Source organism: Sciurus carolinensis, chromosome 13 (assembly GCF_902686445.1).
Source record: "Sciurus carolinensis chromosome 13, mSciCar1.2, whole genome shotgun sequence".
Lineage (NCBI taxonomy): Eukaryota > Metazoa > Chordata > Mammalia > Rodentia > Sciuridae > Sciurus > Sciurus carolinensis.
This window is the reverse complement of record NC_062225.1, coordinates 20,667,301-20,685,845: the sequence shown is the minus strand read 5'-3', so window position 1 is coordinate 20,685,845 and position 18,545 is coordinate 20,667,301. Positions and strand designations below refer to the sequence as shown.

At 34.2% G+C, this 18,545-nt stretch overlaps 1 protein-coding gene and 1 pseudogene across 3 annotated transcripts in view; both read right to left on the bottom strand.

The window, feature by feature from the left end:
- Aplf (aprataxin and PNKP like factor) overlaps positions 1–18,545 on the bottom strand; it is a 108,357-nt gene that overhangs the window by 44,962 nt on the left and 44,850 nt on the right. For 2 of the 3 annotated variants that reach the window (XM_047522482.1, XM_047522481.1), the window contains exon 7: positions 11,998–12,353. The exons of the other annotated variant lie outside the window; for it this stretch is intronic. In XM_047522482.1, the coding sequence (XP_047378438.1) occupies positions 11,998–12,353 (356 nt within the window). The remainder of the gene's footprint in view (positions 1–11,997; positions 12,354–18,545) is intronic. 3 annotated transcript variants of the gene reach the window in all.
- On the bottom strand, positions 4,043–5,338 carry LOC124963054 (ras-related protein Rab-11A-like; annotated as a pseudogene).

Genomic DNA, 18,545 nt, shown 5'->3' with positions numbered 1-18,545 from the left:
GTCTATTTAGTTCATTTGCCCACTTATTGAATGGGGTATTTTTGTTTTCATTTTGGTTTTCTGGGGGAAGGGGGTTTAATTCTTTATATATATATATACTAGACATGAATCTGTTTGAAGAATAGCTGGCAAACATTTTCTCCCATTCTGTAGATTCTCTCTTCATGCTGTTGTTTCCTTTGCTGTGTAGAAGTTTTTAGTTTAATGCCATCCTACTTACTGATTCTTGGTATTATTTCCTGAATTACAGGAGTTCTGTTAAGTAAGTTTTAACTTCTATCTACAGTTGGAAGTGTTTCACCTATGTTCCCTTTTAACAGTTGCAGTTTTTGATCTTATTCCTAGGTCATAATCTATTTTAAGTTGACTTTTGTATATGGTAAGAGATAAAAATCTAGTTTCAATCTTTTACATATGGATTAGTTTGTTAAAGAGGTTCTTAAAGAGGTTGTATTTTCTACTATTTAAGTTTTGGCAACTTTGTCAAGAATCAGATGACTGCTGCTGTGTAGGTCTCTCTGTATCTTCTATTCTGTTCCAAGGATCTTATTTTTAACCAGTACCAAGCTGGTTTTGTTACTGTGGTCTGTAATATAATCTGAAGTCAGGCATTATAATGCCTCCATTTACTCTGTTTGCTCAGAATTGCTTTGGCTATTCTAGGTCTTTTGTTTGTTCCACATGAATTTTAGGAATGCTTTTTCTAGTTCTGAGAATATCACTGGTATTTTGATGAGGATTGCACTTTATTTGTAAATTACTTTTTGTAGTAATATTAACAATATAAATTCTAGCTATCCATGAATATGGGAGGTCTTTCTATTTTCTGATGTTTTCTTAAATTTTTTTTTAGTTATAGATGGATACAATACCTTTATTACATTTATTTATTCTTATGTGGTGCTAAGGATTGAACCCAGGACCTTACATGTGCCAATTAAGCACTCTGCCACTAAGCCATAGACCCAGCCCTCTGGTGTCTCCTTGAATTTTTTTTTTTCATCATTTGTTTTCCTTGTAGTGGTCTTTTACCTCTTGGTTACATTTATTTACTACATTTTATTAAGAATTTTTGCATCTATCTTCATCAAGAATATGGTTTGTAGTTTTCTTTCCTTGAAGTGTCCTAGTGGGATTTTAGTATAAGAGTGATACTGGCTTCATAGAATGAGTTTTGAAGCATTTCTTTCCTTTCTATTTCACGAAATAATTTGAGGAGCATTGGTGTGGCAGAATTCAGCTGTGAATCCATCTAGACCTGGACTTTCCTTTTTGGAAGGCTTTTTATTACTATTTGAATCTCATCATTTTCAAATATTTTCTACCATTCCACAGTTTGTCTTTTTATGTTGATTATATCTTTTGAGCATAATAGTTTAATTTTTTGATGTAGTCTTATTTATCTACTTCTATTTTTATCAACTGTGCTTTAGTGTCATAGCCAGGAAATCTTTGTCAAATCCAATGATATGAACTTTCTCCATTTTCTTCTAAGAGCAGAGTGAGAACTCCAACTCCCCCGACCCCCACAAGACTGTTTTGGATTATTCAGGATCCCTTGAGAGTCCATATAAATTTTAGGATTCGTTTTTCTGCTTCTGAAAAAAATATGATTGGGATTTTGATAGGGATTGCACTAAATCTACAGATTACTTTGGGTAGTACTGACATTGGCACTGTCTTTGTTGTTATGACTGCTTGTGCACTACAACAACAGAGATGAGTACTTGCAACAGAGACCAGATGGATGTCAAAGTTGAAATCGCCAATTACTGTCTGGCCTTTTAAACATTTAACGATACCTGATCTGCAGTATTGTGTTTTAATATATGTTTCCCCAATGGCTAATGAGCTTTAAAATCCTCTAATATGCTTATTGGTCATTTGGATATCCTTTTCTGCAAAGTGTCTTCTGTTCCTTTTTTTTCCCTCATGAGTTGGCAATCATTTTCTTTTCTTTTTTTGAGGGTGGTAGTACTGAGTAGGGATTGAACCCAAGAGGACCTTACTACTAAGCTACATCCACAGCTCTTTTTATTTTTTTATTTTGAGATGGGGTCTTGCTAAGCTGCTTAGGGTCTTGCTGTAGGGCTGAGGCTGGCCTCAAGCTTGCGATCTCCTGCCTCAGCCCCACAAGACTCTGAGTTTACAGATGTGTGCCACCACACCCATAGTCAATGATTTTCTTATTGATTGCTAGTTAATTATTTTGGCTACAAGTTCTTTGATATACATATAACAAGTATCTTAATCTACTTAGTGGGCTTGCCTGTTCGTTCTTTTACTATTATATTCTGATTTAATGAGAATGGTAGTTTTGACATAATCCAATTGATCACCTGAATTACCTGATAATGATTTTTTTTTAATCATGCTAAGGAAACTTTGTCCATACCATGAATATATGTTATCTTTTGCTAAGTTTATTGTTATGTATTTTACATTTTAAAAAATTTAAATTCATCTGAAATTTATTTTTGTGATAGGTATGGGGAAAAAATTAAGACTATTATTTTTTATGTGGACAGTCAATTGCCAAACACCACTGATCAAAAGTTCATGCTTAATGCATGTACTGGCAGTGGCACCTTTATAATAAAGCTAACTATTTAGGTTTGGTTTTAGACTTGGTATTCTTTTGTACTACTTGTCTAAACTTGTACCAGTACTATACCACATTATATACTGCAGTTTTATAATAAGACTATTTGGCAGCATTTAGTCATTCATGTTTGCACTTGGGGATTTTACTCAGTATTCTAGGTCCTTTGCTATTCCACTGTAAAATCAGTTTGCAGTCTGTCAGCTAACACACACTTGTGCATGCATACACATACACATGCACTTTACTAAAATTTTGATAATGATTGCTTTTAACTTATACATTTTGATAAAATGTATATCTTTATAATACTGATTATTTATGTGCATAATATACTCCTTAATTCTTTTTAACAGTCCCCCTATAACTGTTATTAGAATGAGAATATATTCCAAATCAAAAATTAAAAAAATAAAATCAAGTTACAGAGCATGCATGAAATACAAAGTAGCGATTTACAAATAGACAATAGTATCTTTATAACCAATACACCAAAATAATAAAATGGCTACAAAAGAAAACCAACAATGACTGACTACAGTAATGCCTTCCATGTGCTCCACACATCATGAACACTGCAAAAGACAGAAGATTAACTATGAAACATAGCCATCTATGCAAGTCCTGACATATATATTTTTTTAGATATCCCATCATCTTGAATAGTAGCACTGCAGTTGACAACTTTCAGAAAACTGCAGATTAAGTGCTTAATATTGTCCACAAGGAAGTAAAACTAAATATTAGTGTGCATATTTCTGAATGAGAAACTATTCACTTGCTCCATTGATTTCAATAATGAAGTAGAAAAAATTATTTTAGGTCTCTATAATGCCTAAATGCACTCTGTTTGAAATCAAGGTACTATTTCGTTTTACATACTAAAAGAATACATGCCTTTAAGTGGTACCACTTGAGCATAAATTAACCTCTCTCTGTATTCTTTAGACACTAAAACCAAAGATTTAACTAGACTGTCTCCCATTATACACTGTAAAACCCAAAAATAAGTACTGTAAAAATAATTTCCCATGCCTGATGGTGGATATGGGGAGAAAACTAGGTTGCATTTCACTAACTAGAAGGTTTTAAAACAAAATTGACACTTCTAGATTTGACACTTCCAGCATTAAACCAGTTATTGCCTGAGCAATAAAATGCCACATAATCTACTGCTGGGAAATGAGATCAGTTAAATGGTTTGGGCTGATCACTGCAACAGAGGCACCTCAATCTCTCTAGTTTCCAGCCTGCCAGGCATCACTGTTTAACTTAAAGTTACATAACTGTACCCCTACCCAAACCAAGTCTTTTGTATTTATTAAGATAATTCTAGTACAGAAAAAAGTGCCCCCAACATTTTGATGCTTACACAAATTTTAAAATAAAGTTTACTAAACTATATAAGCCTATTAAGGCATTTTAGAAATTCACTTATAGAAAAATGGAAATTTTTCAAACTCTCAAAATGCTGCTATGTTTATAGGGCAATTCTTAGATTTGTCAAAATATATACTGCACTGAGGAAAGAGTATGGTACTTATAAACTGCTCTATGGCATAACAATAGCTTATTTCTAAGGTCTTCATAGTTTGATTTGATCAAGACCAATAGGTTCAAGCTTCAAGTGATCAAGTTCTACTGTGTCCTACAGTGACAGACTTCCATGATGAAAAGTAAACAGTAATTGAGGAATTCAAACATTCAGTTTATTAAACTAAGGCTAGTGAAGGCATGGCATGAAAAAAAAAAGTTGCAGTCATTTGGGACAAAGTGGATGATTTTATAAAGCTAAAATCAAAAGACTCAGGACATGGAAAAATAAGTATGAGGAAGTAATGAAACACAAAAATGACCACAAGAATTCCAAATATATTTAAATCTCAGACCTGGGAAATGGACTACACACAGCCTCCTAGGGGAGAAGAAAATGCCTTAGATGTTCTGACAGCACTGCACCTTTGGCTTGTTTTCAGTGGTTGATGGAACATGAATAGGAACCACATTGTTGCTTGGAGACATGTCATTTTCACGTCTGTCTGACATTTGCGGTATATCTCTGTTAGAATTGTCTGAAAAGCAACTTCTACATTTGTCGAGTCTACAGCAGATGTCTCAATGAATGACAAACCATTCTTTTCTGCAAAAGCTCTTGCTTCATCTGTAGGAACTGCCGTGAGATGACATAAATCACTCTTACTGCCCACAAACATGATAACGATGATACTGTCACCATGTTCTCTCAGTTCTTTCAGCCATTGCTCTACATTTTCATATGTGAGATGATTAGTGACATCATAAACTAATAAGGCACCTACAGCTCCATGATGGTATGCTGATGTTATAGCTTGGTGTCATTCTTGCCCTGCTGTGTACCATATCTGTGCCTTTATTGTTTTTCCATCAACCTGGATGCTTCTTATTGCAAACTCTACTCCAATAGTGCTTTTGCTTTCCAGATTAAACTCATTTCAAGTAAATCAAGATAGGAGATTACTCTTTCCAACACCAGAATCTCCAATAAGGACAACTTTGAGGAGGTAGTCGTACTCATTGATGCAGGTGCCCATTATGCAGCCGAGGAGCAAAGGGGCTGGAGCAGCTGTGGTACTGTGGACCAGAGGGTTGCTGCAGGGGTAACCCAAGCAATGAACTTCAGCTGCTGGTCCAGGTGAAGAGCCCCTCCCTACCCTCCTTATTTAATATCTTAATATAATCCCCACACATATTTTAAGGTTTTGATACTATCCCAAATCTAATTTTAAAACTCCTAACAGTTGTTGCTGGGATATATATAGAAATATATTTATTTTTGAATGTGAATTATGTATCTAGTGACTATGCTAAATTCATTTATTAATTCAAAGAATATGAAGTTTATTCTGAATTTTCAAGTTAGACAGTTAAGTCATCTGTAAATAATTACAGGTTGATTGTTTCCTTTCCAATTCATATTGTCTACTTCTTTCTCTTGCCTTATTGTATTGGCTGTGATCTCTATTATAATGTTGAATAAGAATAGTTGTGGTGGGCATACTTGTTTAGTTCCCAATATCATGAAAAATAACTTTGATATTTCACCATAAAGTATGATGTTCACTGTTGGTTTCTGTAGGTATACTTTATTAAATTGAAGATATCTCTTCTATTCCTATGTTGCTAAATTTTTTTTCATAAATGGGATGATAAATATTATGAAATGATTCTTCTATGTTGAGATGATCACTATGATATTTCTCCTTTAAGCTATGCTAAAGACTAAATTATGTCCCATCAAAATTCATATATCAAAGCCTTAATCCCTAATATGACTGGATTTTGAGACAGAGCCTTTAAAGAAATAAAGTTAATAAGGTCAAAAGGGTGGAGACCTAATCCAATATGATTGATACACTTTATAAAAAGAGCAAGAGACTAATACAGAGAAAAAGCTATGTGAGGACACACTTAGAAAGCAGCCATCTCCAAGCTAAGAAGAAATCAAATTTTGGAGATTTCAGGAGAAATCAAATTTGCCAACAGCTTGATGGAGACCTTCAAGCCTCCAGAACTAAATGAAATATAAATTTCTACTGTTTAAGTCACTGAATCTGTGTTATTTTGTTATAGCAACCTTAGCAAACTAATACAACTTATTAATATGGTAAATTACATTAGCTGATTTTTAAATATTAAACCAACCTTACATAAGTCTAAATTTGGAATAACTCTTTGTAGTGATATAGCATTCTTTTAATACATAGCAAAAATAAATTTGCTACTATTTTGTTTAAGATTTTTACTCTACATCCTTATTGGATTTTGCTATCAAGTTTATGCTAGCTTCAAAAAAACTGACTTGGGAGATGTTCTTTCAATATATCCTCTGAAAATATTATGTAATAATTACCTTTTTCTTTAAATGATTAACATAATTCACCAGTAATGTAATCTGGGGTCATACTTTTCCTTGTGGAAATATATAATTATGGATTTACTTTTTAAATGGATATAGGACTATGTTGATTTTATATTTTTACTTGTATTCATTTGGTTAAGATCCCCTCCCCAAGAATTTGTTCATTTCTTTCAAATTTCAAATTGGCATAAAGTTGTTTATAATATGCACTTACTATTTTTCCAATAACTATAAGACTTTCAGTGATGCCCCCTTTTATCCTTCCTATATTAGTAATTTGTACCCCACTTCTGCAATGTCCCAACCTCTTTCTACTCCTTACCTCTCCTTCTCTTTTTTAGTCATTCTGATTGTATTCTTATTTTCTCATACATGCATCTAAGACAATCAATTTTCCTCTGGTCCAAATTTAAGCACATAACAAAAGTTTTGATAAGTCACACTTGTAGTATAATTTAGTTAATATATTTTCTAACATCATGCAGTTTTTCATTTAAAAGCAAATTTATTAATTTCCAAATACTAGGGGATTTTCTCATTCTACTTTGGCTATTGATTTTTAGTTTAGCTACACTGTACTCAGAAATACCCTTATTTTTTGTATGATTTTAATTCTTTAAACTTTTTTTCAATGTCCTAAGAGATGATTTACTTTGGGAAGTGTTCCAAAAGTATTTTAAAAGGATTTTTATCAGTTTTTCAGTGAAGCATACTAAATACCTAAATTAAGTATACTAAATACCTAAATTTGTCCACTATTTTGTACAAATCTATAATCTTACTAATTTTTTTTATTTGATTGGCTTATGGTTGACAGAAAGAATATATAAAATATTCTATTACAATTGTAAATTTATTTCTCCTTTTAACTTCTGCTCTGCATGTTTTCAAGTTATACTATTAGGTGTATAACAATTTAAAATTTTCATATCAAAGACAATGTTATCAAAATGAATGGTTCCTCTGTTTTAATTTTCTGTTACTATACCAGACTACCTAGGACTGGGTAATTTATAATGAAAAGTTTATTTAGCTCAGGGCTCTGGAGTCTAAGTTCTAGATTGAGGGGCCGCATCTGGTAAGGGCTTCATTCTGTATCATAACATGGTAGGAAAAAGGGGGAAAAGCAAGTGAGCATGTGATAAAACACTGTTTTATAACAACTCACTCTTGCACTACCATGAGAACAAAAGTTCATTCACATAACAAAGACATTAATCCATTCATGACAGTTTTATCCCCATAACCCAAAATACCTCCTGTTATACCTCACTTCCTAACATTGCCACATTGGAGACTAATTTCCTAACACAAGAATTCCAGGAGACATTCAAACCATAGCACCCACTATATCTTCAGTAATGCTTCTTACCTTAATTCTTACTTTTATCTTTTTTTTTTTTTTTTTTTTTTTTTTTTGGTACTGAGGATTGAACCCAGGGGCACTTAACCACTGAGCCACAACCCTAGGCCATTTTTATATTTTATTTAGAGGCAGGGTCTCACTGAATTACTTAGGGACTCCCTACGTTGCTGAGGCTGGCTTTTAACTCATGATCCTCCTGCCTCAGTCTCCCAAGCCACTGGGACTACAGTTGTGGGCTGCCGAGTCCAGCTCTTACTTTATCTTATATTAGCATGCGCATGCAAGATCTTCTTCAATTGGAGCATAAAGGTTTATGTTTCTCTGTCTTTAAAATTTTGATCTTTGTGTGTCCTTATACTTAAGGTGTGAGTCTTACAAACAGATTGAAGAATTTTTTTTTCTTTTCATCCAGGGTGACAATCCTTCTCTATTAGTTGAGGGTATCTGATCTCTTTAAATATAATGTAATTACTAATAACTAATAATTCTACCATTTTACTATACTGTTTTCTCCATTTACACAACTGTTTCCTTTTTTTCCTTTCATGCTTTCTTTGGTTAATCACATTTTGAGGGCAGGAACCGGGAACTGAACTCAGGGGCACTGGACCACTGAGCCACATCTCCAGTCCTATTTTGTATTTTATTTAGAGAAGGGGGTCTCATTGAGTTGCTTAAGTGCCTCACTTTGGCTGAGGTTGGCTTTGAACTCATGATCTTTCTGTCTCAGCCTCTGGAGCCGCTGGGATTACTATGTACCACCATGCCTGGTGAGTTAATCACATTTTAAAAATAATTCCACTTCTCTATTTTCATTAACTTCTAATTATGTAACTACTTGTTTGATGATTACCTAGTAATTTAACATATTAATTTCTACTAAATAATTTTGTAAAAAATAATTTATAAATTTAATATTAATTTGCTTCTGATACAAATTATCACTCATAATTTCTGAGCTATTACAAAGCTATAAACACTTTTACTTGCTTTAATCACCAACCACTTTGGGCTATTTTCATTTCAATATATTCTATACAACTTATAAGTTATTATTTCTTTTTTTTATTGTAAACAAATGGGATACATGTTGTTTCTCTGTACATGGCGTAAAGGCATACCATTTGTGTAATCATAAATTTACATAGGGTAATGTTGTTTGATTCATTCTGTTATTTTTTTCCCTTCCCCTCCACCCCTCCCACCCCTCTTTTCCCTCTATACAGTCCTTCCTTCCTCCATTCTTGCCCCCCTCCCTAAACCTAACTCTAACCCTAACACTAACCCCTCCCACCCCCCATTATGTGTCATTATCCACTTATTAGTGATATCATTCTTCCTTTGGTTTTTTGAGATTGGCTTATCTCACTTAGCATGATATTCTCCAGTTTCATCCATTTGCCTGCAAATGCCATAATTTTATCACTTTATGGCTGAGTAATATTCCATTGTATATATATACCACATTTTCTTTATCCATTCATCAATTGAAGGACATCTAGGTTGGTTCCACAATCTGGCTATTGTGAACTGAGCAGCTATGAACATTGATGTGGCTGTATCTCTGTAATATGCTGATTTTAAGTCCTTTGGGTATAGGCCAAGGAGTGGGATAGCTGGGAAGTTATTATTTCTTGATATGGTCAATATTCATTTATACTTATTTTCCGTCACAGATGTCTATGCTTCCACATTCAGGGCCCCTCTGCTTGGCAAACTCTGAACTTCATTTCTGTTGTCCAAGTCCCAAGAGACTGCCCAAAACTCTGCTTGGCCCCTCAGCCCTCAGTCTGAAACATTAAAAATTTGGCACCTATCACAAGAATAGGAGACTCAAAGTCCTGGCTGCCTCTGATGTTTTCAAATGTGAATGTTTAGTTTTTCCAGTTGTTCTTGGTAGGAAGTTTGGTTTTCAACACGATTACTTCACCTTCACCAGAGGTAAAAACATTGTTATATGCTATTAACCCTGAAATTATTTATGTGAGTTTATGCAGATAAAAGCTATCTATTATGATTAAGACATAAATTTCATATGTGCTAATAACAGACAATTCAATTTATGCTTGATTTTTAAAAGTAATGTACTAATTGAACACATGATATTAAACAGAAAAACTATATGACCCCCAAAGAATAAAGTTTTCGAAAAGATTTTTAGAAGCAACAGTTCCTACAAAGTTAAATGTTACTGTTGTGATTTTGTTTAATTGCTTTAGAAATGTTGGATTTGAAGTTCCTGAAGATATAAGTGGTGTATAAATAAAATAAAATTCAGTACAGAAATCTGTTTGGGAGACAGTTTTGGGAGTCCCTAAGATGACATCAATGGATTGAGTAAGACTAACCTCAGGAATAATATTCTATTCTGTATATTCTATTCTTATAAATCTTGAGGGAAAGCAAAGAGACTTAGGAGAATATTCACTTGTTATAGAGAGAAATGATGGTGTGAACTAAAGCATTATCAATGAAGCTGAAGACAGCTGCATTTAAATAATTTTTACAATGTACATATATAGCAAGAGTTCAATATATGTCATTTTCTCCCCTTTGTTATAATTATAAACATTATATTTTCAAGGTTTCAATGTTAAATATTTCTTAGTTATTAATTATATATATATATATCAAAAGTAGTAAAAATTAAAGTAACTAAAGACAGATTAAAACTAACATGTATCATTATCAAATGTGAATAAATGAATTATGGTCTTGATAAAACATTCAATCAGCTTTTAACAAAGACAATGATAGTGCTGAATACTCCTGTGGACTAAATTGTGTGCCCCTCTCAAAATTCCTATTGTTAAGCTCCAGTCACCAGTGTGACTATTTGTAGATAGGGTCATGGAAGAGATAATTAAGGTTAAATGAGGGTATAAGAGTGGGGCCCTAATCCAGTTTAAACGGTATCCTTATGGAGTGAGGAAGAGACACTAGGGAGGTATCAGTACTACAAAAAGGTCATGTGAGAAAATGGATATCTCCAAGCCAAGGAAAGAGGTCTCAGAAGAAACCAAGTTTGCAGACACCTTATTCTAGGCCTTCTAGCCTCCAGAACTGTGAGAAATAAATTTCTGTGTACCACTGAGTCTGTGGTACTTTGTTTTGGTAGGCCTAGGGAACTAATACAAATTCAAAACAGGATTTTTCAAAATCAAGAGCAAAATCAGGCTATGTACTCTATAGGTTTTAATATTACATTCCAGATATACAACTAAGGCCACTGCAAATAGACAAAATTGTAAATAAATGCAAAATGTAGAACTACTGACATTGAAAAATATAATTATTCAAGAGCTAATGCATTTTAAGAAGAAATAAGAATGTGAAAATTCCAGAACATGTGGTATAAATATACTATTTGCATAGAAGACAACAAACTCTACTGGAATGCACTGTTAAGATATTTAGTTTGACAAGCTGGAACTCAAAGAAATCCTTTTGAAATTGAACTGTGCAATTATTTACATGCTACTATAAACATTTCAGATAAAACTATAGTCTAATACTAAGAGATTATAATTTGAATTCACAAAATATGAAGTTAGAAAACATAGTACCATGTAATTAAGTGACATAAATACAGGGGCAGTCAATCAACTCAGGAAATATATGTTCAGTTGTTTTAGAAAACTGGAGGTATTAGCTCAATGGGCAAAGAGCTTACCTAGCACACACAAAGCCATGGGTTCAATCCATAGTACCAAAATAAATAAATAAAAATACATAATACAATAAGGGGCCTAAACACAATTGAAAATTATCATAATAGGCTAAAGGCAACAACTATTTATGAAGCCATCTCTATAATATTAAGATATTAAAGAGGCAGGTATTTAAGTCTGAGTGATTCCATTTTCAAATCTGGATTCCCCAGTATTCAGATTCTTGCATTAGTCAGCATGTCTACACATAAAACATTTAATTCCCCATTGTATCTTAAGAGCTTCTGGCAGGATTTACTAGAATGCATACTGAGAAAGTGCAAACCAAAAGAAACATGGAAAAGCTCCTACCTTTAGGCTAATGGGTTTCATTAGGTTTTTGATATAGTATAGCATACATCTATGTAGCTACAAGCTGTTGAAATAATGGAATTATATTCTACCTGTAATTTCATTTTACCTGTAGCAGTTCGCCCCATACATGCAGGATGTCCTCTTGACTTTGTTTTCTTCGGAACCTCCTGGAACTGAATCACTTGTTTTTGCATGTAAAGTTTCAGTACTGGAGGGATCTGAGGTAGACTCGGGATGAGATCCTTGAGACTCACTGCAGACTGACCTGCCTGAAACACTCAAAGAACTCTCAGAACAGCTCACTGCTTTGTCTTCTTTATTTGGTGTTCCTTTAGTTATAATTTTATGTTCAGAAACCTTACCAAGTTCCTCTATTGGAATTTCATTTCTCTGTGTATTCGTCTTCCGAGTATTTGTATCTGTGTTACTTAGAGTAGCTGTAGAAAATGATTCTGGTCTTTCCTATTAAAAAATTTTTTAAAAATCTGAAATAAGTGCAATGTTTTTAAAAGAAATAAAGAAATTTAAGCACCGAAGCATGAAATTACAAGATCCATGCACTATGTAAAATTTTAAAACTTTCAAGATTCACATTTTAAAGTTACTAAAAAAATCACTATTTTTTATGTCTCTGTTAGGTAGCAGTTAGACAAGAGCAGTGGGTCAGGGATTTAAGAAATACTTAGTGGAGAATAAATCAGTTAATCAACAGTCCTGCCTCAGTGGTGCCTCAAGGTCTGACAAAATAGCATTCCAGGACCCTTGCCTGATCTCTGTTCTCTAAACTATTCCTTTTATAAGAGGAGGAAGACAGATGAACTCAGGGGGTCAAAACCAGGGGAAAGGGTGTTTGCTAAAAAGGGCCATGTTGTTGAAACATCTTAAACAAGATCCTGCACAAACAATGTTGACCAGAATGTGACCTAAGATAAACACACAAAAAATGAAACTTGTGACTGTCACAGGACCCTGGGTCCCTGAGAAAGCAAGATATGAGACATGACTATCAATCCAATAGTAGATGGATCTGGGAGGTGGAATCTTTGAAAAAAATCCCCTCGCACCCCAATAAAATTGAGCTCACAAAGAGAGCAGGGGTCAATTTTTGAAATCATCTGCCTCCCATGGAAGGGTGTACTCTTTACCAATTAAAGCTGTTGCATACTACTAAATTCTGTGTGTATGTTTCTGAATTCTTCTTAGCAAAAACACAAGAAGCAAGGATAGGACCAATCTCCCCCATAACATCTCCAGTTTAACGACTTTAAAACGATGTGCAACTATTAGAAAATAAATTTAAAGTGATAATAAACCTTTATAATCATGTCATTCAGTGAAAAATAATCAGAAAAATGCAAATGAAACAAAGATATTTAATTTCATTTGAATATAATATCTCTCAAAAATAGCTCTTAAATGTTACTGTTCAAAAATGTGTTATTCTCTTCCCTTACATTGCCCTTAAAACCTTATAAATTACTGAAATACTTTATCTCAAACCTCTAAATATAATTGTGATTTTTCTGTAGCTGAATGGTAAAACTGTTCCATGCTCACATACACAAAAAAATTTTGCCAAGGTATGCAATGACAAATTCAGAAACAAAGCAAATTTTCAGTTTAACCAATTTAAAGATGCTTTGAACCAAACATTCTCATTAGTACAGTAGAAACTTTTTAATTTATACTTACTACCAGCGCAAAGAATAAGCCTAGTCTTATCTTGTTAAATAACCTCTTAATAACTTATACTTCCTGTGAAGTAGAAGCACTGCTCAGATACATACAAGCCTAACCATTTCTAGGATGTGATGGCAACACACCAGCCACACATAAATGCTCACCTCCATTTATAAGTAAGGACTATATGTTGGCTGCCAGCTAGAAATGCCAGCTAGACATTACTTAGTATCCAATAGCTCAAATTTCTTAAGTTATTATTAACATGACTTCTTTTGGACTAATTACTTTAGTGTTTTAACATTTTTCTTCCTTTTTGAAGAAATGTAGTATATTTCAAATAAATACAGTAAATTTCAAAATACTCTTCAATACTATTCACATTGCAAATGGAACCAACCTAGGTCTTACTGTGGTTCTGTATAGTCATAGAAAGTCTATGGGGAAAGCAATCATTTGGCTAGCTCTTGGCTGGTAGTATTCATATCACTTCCCTACTTTGTTTCTAAGTTGGTCAGTTCCACCCAGTCTCATACCTCTACTAGAGGACCATCTGGAACATACCAGTAGCTGAAACTCTAGGATGGGAAGGGGCAATCCTGACCTACCTCCCACACTCAGTCAGCTATTCCCCATTTTCTTTTTTCCCATTAAGCAATGAGATGGATCAGCAATCCCACTACCTAAGCAGATATCCAATAAAATGTCAGTCTCTTATTTCTCCTGGCATTTCCAAACCCCATAACTAATTACCTTACAGTACCTTTTAGAAAGGGAGGAAATAAATTCTCCCCAGAAACACTGCACTACCCTAGACCTTTAAAAGGTTTTGGCGGCTTGGTTCTCTTTGTATAAAGCCTGGGGGTAGAATAGTGACCACTTCTCATACCTTTCATTATGCCCACAGGGAAAGTGTTGGGCTAGGAGATCCTTTCAAACATAAAATAGCTGTACTTAGCATGCAGGAAGTCATCTTATGAGCCTGTGTCAGGATAGCAATTTTCCACCATTGGCAAGGAAGTCGCTGTTTTGGGAACTCCCAGTTGGAAACCCCTTGGCATGAGACTGCCCACTGCATCCTGGCACCCAGACTTGCTCACCACTCAAGTTCAAGCACAGCTTCCAGGGTGTAGCCTGCCAACGGACAATTGACCTGTTTACTGCAAGACCCCTGCCACACCCAGAAATAAGCACGGAAACAAGAGTCCTCCCACTGAAACCATATCCCTGCCTTTGATGTAATCCCCCTTAAATAAAGAATTGGGGCCTTTTTCAGTTGTTCAGTTCCAGGTCCTATCAGGACTGGAAGACCCATCAGGTGCTATGCTTTTTAAATCTAATCTTTGACTTTGTCTTATTTCCTACTGATTATTTCAGACCTTTTATTTTCCCAGGTGGCCCATGCCTCCTGAGCAGGAACCTGATCTGTCTGGGTGCTGGCCACCCTGCCATACTTTTGTACCCAGCTTCTGGACTCAGCAGCAGTTTGGAGAAAATGGAGAATAAATCCCATTTAACATCCTGTCACATTTATTGCAGAAAAGAAAAAAGACACAACTAGGGAAGTAATAAATCAGAATGTATTCTTACCATGAAACATTAAGCAGACATTAAAATAATAATGACAAATCTAAGGATTTTTTTAACTAAACAAGAGCAATATATATATTATAATGTCGTTTAGCTTTAAAAAAATTCCTCATGCATTTATATGTGTATTTACTTATGAAAATCCAGATGTAAAGGTTGAATGAATATATAAAATACTAAGAATGGGATCCAAGAATGAAGCAAATAAAAGTGTTTACTCCACATGCTTCCAAATAATTCTGCTTTTGACAAAAAGCACAGTATTTTGCTATGTAAAAACTGAAAATCCAAAGAAAATGAAATATAAGAAATGAAATCTATAGCATCATAGTTCAACATACACTAATTCCATTAAATATAAAGAAAAATTTGTTTTATTAAAAAAAAAACCTAAGCCCTCACAAGGAGTATGTTTAATTATCACGCTAACTTATCCTTTAAAAAGAGAATATTAAAGTCACAAATATCCATACTATGGATCAGGGGTTCTCAAATATATTTTAAGAGGTACAAAAGTTGGAATTCATAATGCTCTTTATGGAACTCCATGAAATATTGATATACAGTAGACCCTTGGCATTCAAGAATTTAACATTGTTTCAATTATTTATAAATGATCCCAAAATCCATTACAAGCAGTACTTTGTAAGTTTGCTGAGATATAAATTTGTACTGTGCCAATTGCAAAGCTCATGAGCTAAAGCAACTGGTGGATGAGGGAACAGGAAAGATGGAAAGTTCTCTGTATGAAGGGTAGGAGGAAGACAGCTTCATTTTTTTCTAAGCATTTCACATTGCTTATTTATTCAGAATTGATGCAAATGTGAAGGATTAAGTGTAGAAGACTGGATATTCATGACAGAATGGTCAGATCCCCTACAATGTAAAAATGCATGTTAGAAACTTCAGAGAACAAAGACCATGAAGCTGGTAGAAGGCAACATTGGTGCTTGGAGGTGGCTGGAAATGTATTGATAAGGCTATGAAAATAGTCCATTAACTAACTTGCCCAAGAAGTCCTCTCCTGCTCCTCAACCATCTGAAGTTTTAATATATTACAAGGAACAGGAAAAAGAACATCCTTCTAGAATGAATTCAAAGAGATAACTTCTTGTTCTGTCCAAGCTTTCCTTGACAAAAATGTCTGCGCCAGCAAGTTGCCTTAATACATCAATTCCATTAGTATGCACATGCTAATGTCTGAAAAATCCCAACCTCTTGGCTACAACTTCATTCCTAAGCTTCAAATTCATTTATTCAAATACTAGCTCAACATTTCCACCTCAATTATTCTATGTACCACAACTCAAAATGTCAAAACTGAAATCCTGCCTCTGTATTCTCTACCAGTTTCTGCCAATACAACACATCCATTCATCCTTGCCAGAAATCTAGAAGTCCTTCATTCTCACACCTTCCTAAAACCTAAGCAGCAATTTCTGCAGTTTTGTTTTCATAGATATTTTTCTAATCCAATGCCACTTCATTATCCTTTAAGTCACTGCACTGGGTCTAATTCTCTTTATTTCCCGACTGTTAATGCCATAATCTCTTCCCTCTCTGAATCTTTCAACTTGTTCTCTTCTAAACTCTCCTTTAAAGAGCTACAAGGGTTATCTCTGCAGATGAAAACATTTCAAGGTCCTCCCTTCTGCAAAGGTCCCTACCTCACACTGCTGCCCTACATTATATCAAACTTCTAAGAACAATAGTTTCCCACCTACTACAGATTGAGTATCCCTTATCCAAAATGTTTGGGACCAGAAATGTTTCAGATTTCAGTTTTTTGGATTTTGGAATATTTGAGTAGACTTTACTGGTTGAGCATCCCTAATCTGAAAATCCAAACTCTGAAATGCTTCAAAATCCACAACTTTTTGAGCATCTTTTATGGTGCAAAAAAGTTTCAGATTTCAAGGTATTTCAGATGTTGGATTTTTAGGTTAGGGATTCTCAACTTGCATTTGTATTTCTTTTGCTCTTCTACCTGCTGCCCCACCTACCTGGGATCTGATAACTAGTTCTAATGAAAAGAATGTGATAGAAATGACACTGTAACAGTTCTAGTCCTAGACCTTAAAGGATCTAGCAGCTTCTTTTACCCTCTTAGTATCCAGCTTTCAGGTAAAGATGTTCAGTTTAGACTAATTAATGGTAAGTGGAAGGAGGGAGACCCAGCCAGTTTCCAGTTACCCATCCACCCCTTGCTGAGGCACAATTCATGTTCCTGGAGCCATCTCAGATGCTCCAGTCTCAGCTCAACTCCCAGCTAAAATGCAGCCCAGTAGATATTAAAAATATGCCATAGAAAAATTGTCCAAATTGAACCCAGGCAACTCATGGAATTATTAGAAATAATAAATCATTATTTATTTATTATATTTATTAAATAAATTTATTATTAATAATAATTTATTATTAATAATTTATTAATTTGTTAAATAAATTTATTATTATTTATTTATAATAATAAATAATTCCACGAAGTGTTGGAATTGCTTATTTCACAGCAAAAAACAGCAAATACACCTTACAATTCTATTTTGCTTTAAACTGGATCAGGCTTCCTACTGTCACTTCTGACAAAGTTCATAGTTTATGGAAAATTATGTAAAAGAAATATCATTTTTTAGTCTGTTTTGTGCTGTTGTAACAGAATACTACAGTAATTTATAAAAAAAATAAATTTATTCTCTTCCAGTTCTGGGGTCTGGGAAGCCCAAAATGAAGTATCCTCACAAGGTGGAAGGTAGAAGGGCAAAAGAGAATGAATGTTGTCTCCTGGCATGACAGAAGAGCAAAAAGGGTAAACCCACTCTTGAAAGCCCTTGTTATATCTTTTTTTAATCCATTCATGAGGGTGAGGACCTCATGAGCAAACAACCTTCCAAAACTGTTGCACTGTGGATTAAGCTTCGACATAAATTTTTGTAGAGGACAAAAACATTCAAACCATAGCAACTGCCCTTTCCATTAATCAATTCAAGAACCCTCATTGTCACTTCTAAAACAGATAATTACATAACTTAAGAGTTTCAGAAAGACTGATGAAAAATATGAACTACTTCAGAGCAAAGTGAAAAATAAGAATTACTTCATGAAACAGTGATTACTATCATAAACCCTTTCACAAAATCTAATTTGTATGGGAGAAAAATTCATTGCACCCCAAATGAAAAGATCTATGTTTACAATTGGAAGTTTCTAGCAATGTGATCTTGGGACTTAGTTTCCTCTGTGATGCTGAATGGTGATATGTCAGTAGTTTTCAACTTTGAGTACACATTAAAATTGGGACAGTTTATTTAACATACTACTAATAAACAAGACCCACAGAACAAATTAGAATCTTAGGAACAAGGACAGGTAGGAGGAAGGTGATTT